At 37.8% G+C, this 14739-nt stretch overlaps 1 protein-coding gene across 1 annotated transcript in view; it reads left to right on the top strand.

Annotated features, from left to right (window-relative positions):
- The window catches only part of CDK14 (cyclin dependent kinase 14), a 243004-nt gene that overhangs the window by 48529 nt on the left and 179736 nt on the right, over positions 1-14739 (top strand). Inside the window, exon 4 of the mRNA XM_019471112.1 lies at positions 6910-7004. Coding sequence (XP_019326657.1) covers positions 6910-7004 — 95 coding nt within the window. The remainder of the gene's footprint in view (positions 1-6909; positions 7005-14739) is intronic.

Below are 14739 nucleotides of genomic sequence, written 5' to 3'. Positions count from 1 at the left end.
GAAGTGGTTGAGTCCCCATCCCTGGAGGTATTTAAGAGACGTGTAGATGAGGCGCTTAGGGACATGGTTTAGTGGGCATGGTGGTGTTGGGTTGACGGTTGGACTCGATGATCTTAGAGGTCTTTTCCAACCTCAATGATTCTATGATTCTATAATAACAACCAGTGACAGTATTATTAGTAGATTGTGCTACTAGTCCCAGCCATGCTACATGTGCATAAAAAAGTAGTAGAAAGACTCCTGCTTTTACATGCTACCTGCATCGTAGAGTTGTTTTCTGTACATGCTAACATATTTTTGGTTTACACAGTTTCCTCTGTGTTTCTTGAATACTGAAATGGGCAGTGAAGGCAAGATATGACTGGCTGCTACAAGATGAGTAGCATATTACAGTCTTTTTCCATGAGAGTCTGGCTTTAATAGGATGATGTCTCATTATTTTTAACCTCCGTCTGTACTTGTGTCTGAAGAGCATTGGGAACAATACACAATGCATAAATTTATATCTAGAACATAATGAAAGAGACATTCATTTCATATGGCAGCAGTCTTCTGTATCTCTGTTAGAATAATATAGTGTAGTGCTTTTCGGAGCTTATTTGATCAGTCCTTCCAATGCTTTGTTCCAGTTCAATAGGCAAAGAGGTTTCAGCAGGTTTGTGACTTGCCTTTTGCTTAGGGGACTCCAGCCGTAGCAAGAAGAACCTCTGAAGGTGCCTATGTGTTGTTACACACGCTCTTTTTCTGTATTTCTTCTTTAATACATACTACACTTTCAAGTAGGAGCAGCAAGTAGACATTTCACAAATAAGAAAAGTACTTGTTTAAAAATTCAACCCACTCACGTCAGCCTGAATTTCTGCCTGAGGAGGTAGATGCAGCTAATGTAATCCCTCCCGCAAAGCAACCTACAGTTGAAGGGCTAGCAAATCCTTTCTTGCGAGGATGTGGGGCACTGTGCACTACCTCTATGCCAGACTGTCTTTTTTTTTTTTTTTTTTTTGACTTAATGAAAACTAGAATAAGGGCCATTTGTTAAATCTAGAAGAGACTGTCATGAGGTTGGAATTGGCTATAAAGCAGGTAATTCAGCTAAGCCTATGTAATAGCCCATTGGAATGATTTGATGCTTTTTCTGTTCTTCCTGTAGCTCACGGATTCTTCTGAAATTTGTTAAGAAACTTCCTCCTAGAAATCTTTCAAAGCTGAACAGTGACCTTTATATCTTTATTGCATTGTGACCACTCAGATCAGAGTGGAAGCTGGCCGATTCTGTGCATTTATAGGTGTACAGCTCTAAAATCAATTACTTGGGATTACAAATAATGATCACTCTGCAGAATATATCCTGTGGTGAGAAGATGGGAAGTCTGTGGTCAGTATGGTCTTACCTAGGGTGTATAGTTTTCTCTGAATTGAATTTTGTCATATTAGGGTTGTAGGAAAGCAAAGCCATTTGCTCATAGTAAATTATTTCAGATGTGTGAAGTAGAAAATAGCGAAGTGTAGATTTGGGAACTGCATTTCTGGGGAGGAAATTTCTGCGTGTTTATTACTGCAAAACCAACAGAGTGCTGAATTCCTGTCTCTGTGCTAGAATTGTAAGTAACATTTTGCACACAGAAAATCCTGCTGTGTGGGAAGTGGATGAGAAGCATAAGGGACATTGTGCTCCAAGGCCAAATTTTAAAATTTGCTATAGAAGATGTGTAGATGGAAGCATAAGTTGCTGGGAGGGGAAGCAGAACTTCTGTAGTTTGTGCAGGCAATAAGACACATGTGAGCATGTTTGTTCAGAAGTCATGATGAGGGAAAAAAAACATGAATATTTTCTCACTAAAGATGCCTTTCCAGGAGAGCTCAGAGTGAAGAGACTGAACCCAACTGTTTATGAGAGGAAGTTGGCACTCTGTCAGAGAGCACCGTTGTGTCTGCAGAGTGTGACAAGCCGCAGAATTTTACAGATACCTTATTTAGCTCTGAAGCACAACAAATTACTTGCTTTCACAAATTTGTGTTACTGACTAGAATGTGCATGCTTTGGTGCAGAAATTAAACAGGGCAGCAAAGGTGCACAGTTACATTAACAATATTAGATGGGTGCAAACTGCCATGATGTGCTGTCTTCAAGAGTAAAACTCTCCCAATGAGAGATGTCCTCCTAGAGTGGCAGTGAGAAAGGGTGAACACTGCATGTGAGGAGTAGCATGGGAAATGGTGAGCACTGGTGCATGGCAGCCCCAGAGGACACCTCAACTACTATATACTAAGCAAAGCAGGCATTTTCATAGCTATACTTTTTAGAAAAATGATGGGACTATCACAGCCTTTGCATAGAGTAGGAAATCCGAGAGAGTATCAGCAGCAGTTGTACATTACGGTGAATATGAGCAGTATGAGGTTGAGGTCTTCTGCTACTGCTGAGGAAAGTTTCCAGGTCACTTGAAATATCAGACAATTTGGAAATGATGGGTGATTCTTCTGTCTATGGCCACAGTGGAGATTTGTGATTTTTCACAAAGTGAGAACAAGATGATAGTCGGGAATTGCAAGACTGGGTTAATTGTGGTAGGATGATCCGAGGACCATAATTAATGTTCAAGCTTAATGTACCTGCCATGTCTGAAAGTACCATCTTTGCTAGTGCTGCTAGTGAAAAGTTCTTGCTGAATGTGGCCTGGGAGTCGACAGTAATAGTTAACTTCTGTTGATTTTGACGTACAGCTGTGAAATGTTACTTTATGGGCATGCCAGAATAGCCTTTTTCAAAACACTCCAAGTCTTCTAGAGGTAAGTCAAGGCTGATCTAAAAGTCACAGGGCTTTGTTAATGGAGTGTCAGGCTTGAGCTGGTGCTGTAAACCCTGCAGGGAGCAAAGCACTGATTTACTGATGCTTCTCAGGTTTTGGGTAAGAGTTGGCTGCAGTCCATCTGGCTTGGCTTGCTCAGGGAGTGAGCGTACTTTAGAACCCAGCTCATCTGGGAACAGCAAAAAACTCCTTGACCAACACAAGCAATAAGGCAGCTTGCCAGGAGCTCATAATAGATGAGAGCATCCCCTTGTTGGAGGAGAAGTCTGTGATGGTTATTCAAGCAAATACAATGTGTTTCTTTTAGGTATGCAAATATGGTTATTAGCCCTTGATGGAGAAGTGCTGAGTGTTGGTACTTTTAGTGGCTCAGGTCATGAACTTATGTACAAGTCACAGAAATTATCATCTTGGATGTTGTTAATTATTGAAGTATGTCACCAATTCCTCTGCCCTGTTTTTTACTGCTAGAATTTGCTGTAAGAGAATGTGCAAACACAGGTGACAGAACAAGCACCTGCCCATTCAAACGCATATAATATTTTGTCCAAAGTGTTTTAAAAAAGCATTTTAGCATTATTTGCTGCTGTGCCTCCTCAAAACTCTTTGGGGAAAGGAATTAAAAGTGCTGCCATCTGTTTATCTGACATTTAATACTGAGGGTAAAAAAAGAGTGCCAGCAGTTTTGAAGCAGCATTATATAATTTTGCTTTTAAAAATACATGCTAAGGATACAGTGAGTACTACCACGTTGGTCCCACTTTTGTGAGTTGTTGCAATGCTTTTTCAACAATATTTTAGTCATTTTATCTTAAAAGAAAACAACTCTGTGTGAAATCTGTGGGTGATAATAACTGGATGGAGATGGCATTCTCTGGGAGAATTATTTTGTTCTAGAAGTAACACCAGGCACAGCAGCACCTGACTTCTCACTGAGCTCCAGCAGCAGCTGCATTGGCAGCTTCAAAGGTGAAGTCAGGCTTGTCTCAGGCTGATGCTGATCGATTCCCTGGACTCTTTTTCATTCTCTCGGATGTGAATTTCTGGGTTTTGTCTTTGAATTAGTGGGGTTCATCCAAAGTTCTATCCCTTTTGAGCAAAAAGTTGCCCAAAGGAGGAGGTGTATTGGTCGTTTGTTCTGAAAGGGGATGTTTCTGGAAAAAAACACACCGAGCACCATCAGTTCATATTTCATTTTGTTTTTAAAGTACTCTGTGGAGGAAGAAACAGCTTTCCTATGTCAGACAACTTTTTTTCTTTATTTCCTTTTCTCGCCTTTTTTTAAGCAACAAAGAAGTGTTTTCACAAAGACAGGCAATCTTACCAGTAAGAGTCCTGATAGAAGAGCACACAGGGTAATTCTCTTACTTTCACCAGTTATGCTTGGTTTCTCACAATATAAATTGATAGTGGAATTGCTTCTTATTTCTGCAGTGTAAAATTAGTGCAATTAAGATGATTTTGCTCTCTGTGCTATATTATTTACTGTATTTCACTTGGACTAATGGAGAAGACAGAAATCTCACCCTGCAGGTGATGTTTTGTAGTTCTTGTAATAATTCTCTTACTTTCACCAGTTATGCTTGGTTTCTCACAATATAAATTGATAGTGGAATTGCTTCTTATTTCTGCAGTGTAAAATTAGTGCAATTAAGATGATTTTGCTCTCTGTGCTATATTATTTACTGTATTTCACTTGGACTAATGGAGAAGACAGAAATCTCACCCTGCAGGTGATGTTTTGTAGTTCTTGTAATATATGGCAGATATTGAGGCTGGAAAAGGGGAGAATTGGGTAATTGGAAAAAAAAAATTAGTGCAATTAAGATGATTTTGCTCTCTGTGCTATATTATTTACTGTATTTCACTTGGACTAATGGAGAAGACAGAAATCTCACCCTGCAGGTGATGTTTTGTAGTTCTTGTAATATATGGCAGATATTGAGGCTGTAAAAGGAGAGAATTGGATATTAGAGAAGATAAATAAGAGTGGAGGAGGGGACTGAAGAGGAAGGACAGTATTTGCAAAGACCTCGGGGTAAGCTGCTTTTAATGTACTGTTTAAGCTTTAATGACCCATATACAGATTTTAGCAATGAAGTAATGGCCAACTAGAGGAATTAAAGGCCTCAGGTGATGATCTGAACAGCAAAAGCTGACAGAGGTCATAAATACTATTCCAGTTCGACACAGGCTCTGCTAGGAGGCAGTTTTTATGTTCCCAGTCTCTCTGCATGTATGGTCATTTGACAAGGTTTGGGGGAAGAGCTGGTAAAAGCTCAGTTACTGCAAGTGAACTCTTCTTGGGGTTCCCCCAGGTTAAAAGTTCTCATTTCTGGTAGGAGGTACCTTTCGGAACAGTTATTCTGGTTATCTGTTGTTTGTATCCATACCTTTTTCAGTAGCAATTTTTCATTGTTGTCCTTTAAAAAAACCCAACATATCCAAATCTCTCTGAGCTTTTACTCCAAGAAATTCTCCAAATTCTAAGATGAGGATCCTATGAAAATTGTGCACAGCTCTTTCTTTGAGAAAAAAGCTTCTACTTAATTTGTAGAATGTTGAAAGTTACTAGAGATGCACTGATCAAATGTTTAAAAAGAATAATTGTAATTGCAATAGCTGATTTACAGCTCAGTGGCAACATATTTAGAGCACAGGAAAGACTCCTCTGTGCTGACTCTCTGAATAGCATAAGTTGTGGAGTGCAGGCCAAAGCAAGCTCTTCTGAAACATTTCTTCTTCAGCCAGGTTGAAGGGTTGCCTCATTCCTGGTCATGGAGCTTGCTTGCAGGTTTGCAATCCTGTCATCAGGATATTTGTGATATGCTCGCTTTGAAGCTGCTGTATGGTATTTTCCCCTTTGCTATCTACCTTCTGCCTAGCATGAACTCCAAAGTTTTATTGCTGAGGATGCTTGTAGAGGAACGCTGATTCAGCCAGATGCCATGTTGCTATTATGTTGCTTCCTAGAGTGATCAGCTTGTCAGATCAATCTCTTAAAGACCAATATGAGAGATGATATGTACTTACCCTAATTCAAAGCCAGATGACCCCTGGAGTTACCTCAGCCTGATGGAGCACCCTCAATAGGACAGCAAGGAGTAATACTGCTGTGGAAGCTCCTTAGCTTCCATTTTGCACAGTAGTGGAGTTGGTGTTTCATTATTTTCTTTGACAAAAGAAGAAGGATGACAGAAGAAAGTTCCACGTTATTCAGTACAGAAATATGCCACTCATTTGCATGTCTTTGTATCTATTATTGACTTTGCTGTGGTGACTGATAGTCCTGCTCAGATGTATGCATTAGATGGCAAGGCACTAACGACAGAATGACATTGGTAACAACACATGGCTTGTCAGCATATATTGGTAAAATATGCCACGTCTTGTGGAACATTAAATATGTAATATGGTATGAACATTAAATATGTATTATGGTGTAAAAGAAATTTAGTGAAGGAGATCACCTGGAAGTTCACTAGATAAGTCTTTATTTGTCAGTATTCTGAAAACATGAGCTAGTGCCATTAAAAAAAATATGGTGAGAAAGTACCATGTATTTATTCTCATGAGCTAATACAAATGATTCCATCAAACTTGTGTTATGTTTGAGAAAAAGGAGAATTATTGCTTAAAGCGCTATTCTTAGGATAGATGTTGCACTTTGTTTTGAAAGCAGCTCTGTTGTGTTGGATAGGAAAGATGATGTTTTGAAGACACACTTGACTTTTATCTGAGGCAAAAAATTATCTTTGAGTGTAGAAGCGAACTTGGTGTCTGGTTGATCAGATGTGAGTGATTGAATCACTTAGAGGAGGCTGCGTAAGGAAAGCATCTCTAGCCGCAGCTCATTTTTGCCTCAAAGTGAGGTTGAGTTTGACCAACAATGTGGAGAAAATAGCACTGAATGGGAAGGTGTGATTTTCAAACACACTGAATGTGTGGAACTCATGGACATAGAAGGTACTAAAGTACAATTATTGGTTGTCAGGCTATGAAACTCAGATGTCAAAAAAATCATCCAAGTTACTAAAAAAAAAGCCAATTAATGTAAAATATTTGGATACTTTTTAAGATAATGTGTTTTGCTTTTCAGCTTCTCTTTTGAAAGGACTGAAACATGCTAACATTGTGCTGCTTCATGACATCATTCACACCAAGGAGACCTTGACACTTGTGTTTGAATACGTGGTGAGTAAAGTAACTAATGTTCTGGATATGGTCCAGAGTGTATTGAATTTGATGGAAAAGCTCTCTTTACCATTGGTGATCTGTGGATCAGGCCAAAATAACCCTTTACTTTCTTCAGTAGAGTGGAGGCTATAAGAGACGATGCTTTGTAGTGGAGTGGGCTAAAAGTGGAAGGCTGGGCTAGACCAGATTCAGAGATGGATCTGAAAAAAGTAGCCACTGAAAAAAGTGGCTACTAGGGCTCTTGAAGGACCTTATACTGTTCAGTTGACTGTTCAAACTGGTTCCTTACTCTGCTTCCTGATTATAGTTTGTTTATTAGAGCTTTTTCTTCACTGATGTGATTGGGTAACTTTAAAATAGGTGAGGATAATGTAGATAAGAAGAACAGGACTGAAATGCTTAACAGGTAGTTCCTTCATCAAAAGCATGTAACAAGTTTAAATGGCTTTTGTTGTGACTGGCTTGTGCATAGTGTCTTTTTATAAGCAATGTCAATAAAAAAGAAGTCTGGCACATGCAATTTAGAATTTTGGATTATTATTTTTTTGCCATGACTAGTGTTTTACCTACTAATTAAAACTTCAATTTACATAGTACACAGTGTAATGATCTAATTGTGTTCAGAATATTACTTTCCAAAGTCTTGGGCTTGGCCTCCTAATTAATCTTTTCAGTTTTTCTAAGACAAACATATGGCATTTATGTAGAACTACTTCAGCATTTAGCTGTGGACTTATGCAATGTACTATCATAATTAACCTCCCAGTTTTCACAGATGGGTCCAAGAACATGTAATTTAAAAGAAACAAATGAGTTTAGAGAAGGTTAGATTTTCAGTATAATATCTGTTATTGTGTTGTAGTCAGTAAGAGACTGCATTTATAAAATACAGTGATTATTAATTTCACTCTTAGTACATCTCTGCTTAAGACAGATGGAATTGTTTTGTGTGTTTCTTGGGAGCATGCTTTAATTTTTACATGATAGTGCACAGCATCTTGTCTGAAGAAGCCATTCACCTTGTCTATTTACATAGAAATGCTACAGTGTCATCATGTGGGTATTCAGCTACAGGAGCCTGCAGAGCGGTTGCATGCAGTACATATTTTTTTACCTCAGGTATAGGAACATTAATGAAAATTTAATTCCTTTTCTTAAAATTGGTGATTCTTCTGCTCCTGATATACACTGAATTAGCATGGGAAAAGCCTTGATATTTAATTTTATGTAACGGTCAGTGTAGACTTATTTGCATAACTTTACATGAATACATTTTGCAGTCCCTTTTATCAGCAGCTGTATTTAGCTGTATTCATCAGAACTGGTTGAGAAATGAGATATATAGAATAAGTTGCTCCCTAAAATAGATGTTTTTGCCTATTATACTGATGTCAAATTTCTGGATTTTACATACAGTAGTAGTGTTTACAGACTCTGGCTCCCAGCCATGTGTTATATCATGTTGCTGTCCGTGATAAGCATGGACACAGACTAAGCTTCATGCAGCGGCTAGTTCTTCTGGATTCATTTAGCTGTTTGTTTTTCAACAGTGTGCTGTTGGGATCAACCCTGCTGGTGGTTGCACCTTTTTATTCCCATGGTGTTTGGTAGCTATTGAAACGGTTTCAGTATCTCATTTAGTAATGGTTTCTAGCAACTGATCCAAGTAGTATTTTAGTGTTTTGGCTGGTGGGCAGAATCTCTCAAGTGGTGCTCAGGAAGAAGGGGAAGGATGCTTTGTTCTCTCCAACCAGCCTAAGGACTGTATCTTAATGACGTTGTAACTTGCTCGTGTGCCTTGAGATGACAGAATTGCTTAACAAAAGTCTGTTTTCATTGTTAGGTAATGTAAAGTTATAGGCTGATCAAATAGCTAATGCTATCTGATAACACTTACTGCTTGAGAATGCCCATGTAACCTGAATTGAATTCTTGTGGGTGTGCATGATACCGGTTTTAATTGCATGATAGCAATGACCTTTTTTGTTCCTTTTGTCAAAGAGCTCTCATTCAGTGCATAATATGAATGTGCAGAGGCAAAAATTACAGTTGCCCATTTAAATCTACAAATTTTGGCTGGTTGACTATGCAATCTAGCTGTGTAATTGGTGTTACTGAGCTCTATATCTGTAACGTCTGTTTTGTTGTTTTTGATTTTTTTAATACCTGTATATGGTTTAGCTCAATAATACGAATGATTTGTACTGAAATCAGTGGAAATACTCATGTGATTAAAATTACATGGTGGCATACATTTTTCAATGACTGAGGCCTAACAAACCTAAAAGGGGATGAATTTGATTTCCTTCATAAAGTGACATCATGAAACTGATACACTATTGCCATTAATCACTATTGGCCATTTCAAACATAGTAAAAACCATTTGAGTGAGATGTCATGATTAAATTAGGGATGACCAGTTAGTGATCTGAGAGTTGTCAGAAAATGGAAACTTTGGGTCACTAGGTTGGTGACGATTCCATTGGGAAATTAATACTGATGAAACGTCTGAGGTATCAGAGGTGTTCGGTTTCAGCATTGACCCTGAAAGAGTAGAATGAAATTTAATTTCATGTAGCACCTTTCATTGCAAAATGCATTGCAGTAATAAGTTAAAAGCTGAAAGCAGAATAGCCTCTGAAAGGAAACATGGCAGTGATTAAATTCTCTGGGTACCTCAAATTAGAATTTTTTTTATATAGAAGTCTGTAAGATGAAAACATGGCAGAGCTTTTTAACTTCAACCTTGGTGGTCCCCAGAAGCAAGAAAAGTCAATCTTTAAAAATTCTATCTGACAGTTGAAGATCAGGAGAAGTTCATTCTCCATATAAATATTTTGGTGGTGAATGTGAAGCTGTGCGTTTCTGTGGAAGAAGAGAAGAGGGACTTGCTCCTTCTGAATGAAAGAACTTAATTGAAAATACTTTAGTATATACATTACCTTGTTAGTAGGGCATAATTTCTTTGTATGGTTTGATAACTCTTACATCAGCTATGATTATTGTTGGTCATTCAAGAGTACCGAAAAGGGAGCTGAGAGCTCAATTTTATCACTGGATGACTGAAAGCCATTGCTCATTACCTGAGGAGTTTTGAGGATGAGCTGCTTGGAATCACCTCTACAAAACCTGAAGGGCTGATATTCTTTCATGTATGAATGGTAGAGAAAATGGTTTCCGTATAGTTAACTGGGATGTGCTAAACAAGGCCTGAAAACAAACTGTGAAATTTTGACACATTTTGCATATGGTATCTGAGACTGCAATGACTTCCAAAAGAAAAAGGTCAGTTCAGCTTTACAGTTCAATGGAGGAGTATGACTGTTCACATAGGTTTTGTTCCCCTCCTCTCCAGGCTCTGTTTAGGTGTTAGTTTATGCGACCTTGTGGGTATGCCAGCTGTAGTGCAGGTGTCACTGATATAGCCAACTTTGCTGAAGGAAATGATGAATTTTACAGGTGAGATCTCGGGTATATTGAGAGATCTTTGAAGATGGGTTCACATCTGTTCATTCTAAAATGATCATGAGCTGCTACCATTTGTTTCTTCACTTGTTTATTTAAAAGGAAGATGACTGTATTTAGAAACACTTAATTGCTGAAAGGCAATCCTAAACAATACATATTGCTACAGGCTTGGTAGAATGATAATGAGGTTTTTAGTATTATGCATAATTATGTAAGTATATTATTATCAATAAATGAACCAGCAACTTGTCCTATTCCTGGCATATAAAAGTGAGCTTGTATTGCAATACTTCACATTACGCTTTCAATATTTATGAACTAGATTTGAAACAAGAACAGATACATTTATAATTGCAAGTATGAGTAATGAGTAATATTATTTCTGCCTCAACAGTGAAAAAGCTCGACTAATCTAATAGTGTAATTTAAACCCAAGCATTTTCAATTACCTTGCCTACTTTAATCTTTGTGTATGTTTTTCCTTCTTAAAAATTACTTTCCATTAAAGAAGAAAGTTTAATTCTCATTGCTTCATTGCAGTAGCTAAAATAGGTTGTTATACAATGAGTTGGCTTAATAAAGTTGATTAGTTACATTTTCCTCCCATTTCCTGTAAGAAAAAAAAATAGGTGTGAGTTTCTCATTTTAATGCTGATTGGAAATTGAGATATATACTGCTTATCAGAATTAAGAGTTACAGAGCTGAAGTTTCAAAACCTGAGATTTTGAGTTTGTCATGGGACATCTGAGAAAAGTATTATGCAAGGAAATGCTCAACACTCATTACCTAAAAGGATCAAAAATTTTTGCATTGAAAATTTTGAATTTCTTATAACTTTTGAAAATTTGGATCAAACACTATTACTGGTTTTCTGGTTTTATTTATTTTATTAGGGAACATGTGTTGAAACTAAAGGTAGGATGGCATTGCTCGTTTGTGAAAACAAACAAAAAAAGCCACATTATTTTAGTGGATGAGAGAGCAGGGAAAATCAGTAGAGTCCCAGAGCTGCTTTTGAGCTGTGATAACTAGGATCGTTCAGCAGTGCTTAACACCTAGAGGAAATTAGGGAAACTTGGCACAAGAAGGAAGGAGGGGTCTTCTAATCCTTGACTGAGAGTGAAACTTATTTGGAGGCTGAATTACCTTATTTTGATGTGAGAGTGAAACGATGGGCAATTTTCTTTCCGTTTGAGGTCAAGGTGCTTGTCCAGCCGTGGTAAGCAAGGACTGAAAGCTAGTCAAGCTCTGCAACAAGCCAGATGCCTCCTTGCCACCCTCTTGGCAGACATCCCTGCTTGCTGTGAACGTGCTTTGTCCACCCCAGGAAGGAGCGGAGCCCTTGAGAGCTCCCAGCATGGGGGCAGTTGAATTTAGTAGTTTCCATTTGCCTTGACTGGAGAAGGAGCCATTCCCCTGTTGGTTTAACCCCTGCCTTGTGCCCCAGGCTTGCCCCAAGTTGCGCTACTTAAGTTGCAGTCAAAAAGATGACAGAACAAGGCTGAGAGGAAGCAGAGAGAAAGGAAATCCCCTACTATTGAGAAGAGGCAGTAAGGGAATACTGCTCTTGGGAAAGCCTTGTTTTTCAAGTTTTAATGAGCAGATCAGAGACAGGAGCTGCTGATGTCCAAGTATAGGTTGGAAATGCAAACAAAGTCAGCTTTGGGAGGTAGGGATTCAGAAGGGATTTCAGAAGGAAATTGCTTGGTGCTTTGCCAAGAGGTAAAGACTGTGCTAGACATGGGAATCAGCAGGAAAGAAGGAATGAAAAATTGTATTTAAATAAAAATACTCCTGCTAGGCTAAGAAGTTTACACAGGTCTAGCGGGAGGAGGAAAGATGTTACTCAGTTTGCCTCATCATCCTGACTTTGCAGGATCTCACAAAGGTTGTGCAGACTTCATACGGAGGGTGCATACTGATGAATAGATGTGTTAATAAGATTAATCAAGTTTTACAATCTAACAGATTGGGAGGCTGTGTGTGTTTGAATGTCTATTCTTTGTACAATTTACTAATGTTTTTTATAACCTTACCAAATATTGGTTAGATTTGCAGTGTGCTTTGCACCATTTAATAATTAGCATCTATTAATTATTCTTCTTTTTATTAAGTATTAATAAGTGTATTCAATGTAACTATTAAAAAAAAAAAACAACCCCACAACAAAATCAAAGCTTAAAAAACATCCAGAGTTGAGCTGACAGATGGAACACTGGTAATCACATGAGATATTCTATCTACTGACAGATCTCAATTAGTTTTTTCCTAAATTACAGATAAAAATTTCGAACGTCATTGTAGTCCATCAAAAACACGTACATGTAGTAAGATGCATATGCCAGTGATAACACTCTACTCAATACAGGTAAGGCCACCACCCAAAATGGTAAATTTGTACACACAAGGAAAACATGAATTAACTCGAGACCTGAGGGGGGGAAAAACAAAGAATGAGCAAACATCTAGAATAAAGGCTTCTGAGGAAAAGTCAAAGTAAGTAGGGCTGTTTAGAGTTGGGGAAAAAAAGGGTGAGATGGTTACAAACCTTTAAATATATCGTAGAGAAAGACAGTGACCTTTTTCCATGTCAATGGTAAAGGGGATAAAAAAGAAAATCTGAAATTGCAGTAAAGAAGAGAAAGATTAAATTACAGGAATGCCTCTTTAATGGTAATGATAGTAAAGCGCTGAAGAAGCTACTATGGGGTGATGGTTTCTCTAATACTGGCAGTCTTTAAGAACAGAGCAGACAATCAGCAGAATGACATATCATTGATAGTAGATATAGGTGAATTGATTATTTTTTCTTTTTGAGATCCTTTCTATGTGTATCTTTCTGCATCTTAATTTTTATCAGTTAAATATGACTACTTGTAGTTATTCAGTGAAGTTAATACACTGTTACTTTCCTGTCAGGAATTGAAGAAAAAATATGTCAGCTTATTTTACTACTTTAAACAAAATTTGAAAAAAAACCCCCTTCTAGTTTTATTATTTTATTTTTTTTTTTTAGTAATTGATTATTTCTATGTTACAGATTTCTGGACAGCTCTACCATCAGTAATATTCTGGTGTCATCCCACACATTTCTTATCTTTTAATTTCAGTAATAAACTGGCATTGTCCAAGTCCCTCTGAGGTGAAACCTGACAGTATCTCAACTTGCACTAGAGACTGTATAATCTAATTAAACTTTTTTCTCAGGCTATTTAATAATGTGGGTGGTAACTGCTGTTTAATTCCTCTTAAAATGAGAAGCTCTGATTTATTCAGTGCAGACTGAAAAAACAAACAAACAAAACACCAACCCAAAAACTGGCTGTTTGGAGAGTGATGATTGCCATAATTCTAAATCTTAAAAATAGATTTTTCCTTCCTGAACTAGCAGTATGCAGCTTTGTACTAATTTAATCATATTGATAAAAAAAATACGTCTATGAAATCTTTAAAAACAGAAACTTGGGGCGAGCAATTCTGGCAAAATAATAATAATAAAAATCCTGGAGTCAGAATGAAGAGATCAGTCATTGCAGATATCTTTAGCATACGTTTATAGTTTTATGATCTAAAAAATAATTAAGGAATGGTGAATAAGAGGAATCAAGAATCAAGCTTGAGTAATAAACAGAGCCAACACTTGATAAACAGAGCGAACACTTGAAAGTTAAAAAGGCCTATTCATTTTTTCTTCTTTTACTACTTTGAGTTAAGAGGATATAATCCATGGAAGCATCATTTTTCTTTTGTGCACCTTGCAGTCTGAACTGCAATTTTCCCTATAACATTTTTATTAATCTTACGATCATGCATGGACAGTTAGGAGGATTAGGAGGCATGGCAGAAAACAGTCACTCAGCCAGTGTGAAGAGAGGTCTATCATAGGATGCCGAAGCTTTTAGAGAAAGTGTTTGCACAGCTTTTTTCCTGCCCTGAAGATGGCATTTTTTTTATAGCCCAGCACACCACCATAGCAAAGGCTGTTGTGCCAGCTCAGCTTGTGTACCTGTGTCTATACTATCCACGGCCAGTACTGTGCCAGTATTAGTGTGGATACTTGATGTAGTGTGGCTGTATGTGGATTGTCAGCCTCCCTGACGTGTGTGTGTTCTGCTTACGTGGTCCTGGAGTGAGTGCTGTCACCATGAGCTTAGGGGTATCTGCCATGCTCCAACGAGAAACTTTTTGTATCTTCAAATATTTTTTTTTTTTGTATATGTGGATATAGTGGTCAGTGCTGTGGAAACTTAATGACTTAGCAA

The sequence above is a fragment of the Aptenodytes forsteri genome, unplaced genomic scaffold (assembly GCF_000699145.1).
Source record: "Aptenodytes forsteri isolate BGI_AS27 unplaced genomic scaffold, ASM69914v1 Scaffold172, whole genome shotgun sequence".
In the NCBI taxonomy this organism is placed as follows: Eukaryota; Metazoa; Chordata; class Aves; order Sphenisciformes; family Spheniscidae; genus Aptenodytes; species Aptenodytes forsteri.
The sequence above is the reverse complement of the archived record's forward strand: the minus strand, read 5'-3'. Positions and strand labels throughout refer to the sequence as shown.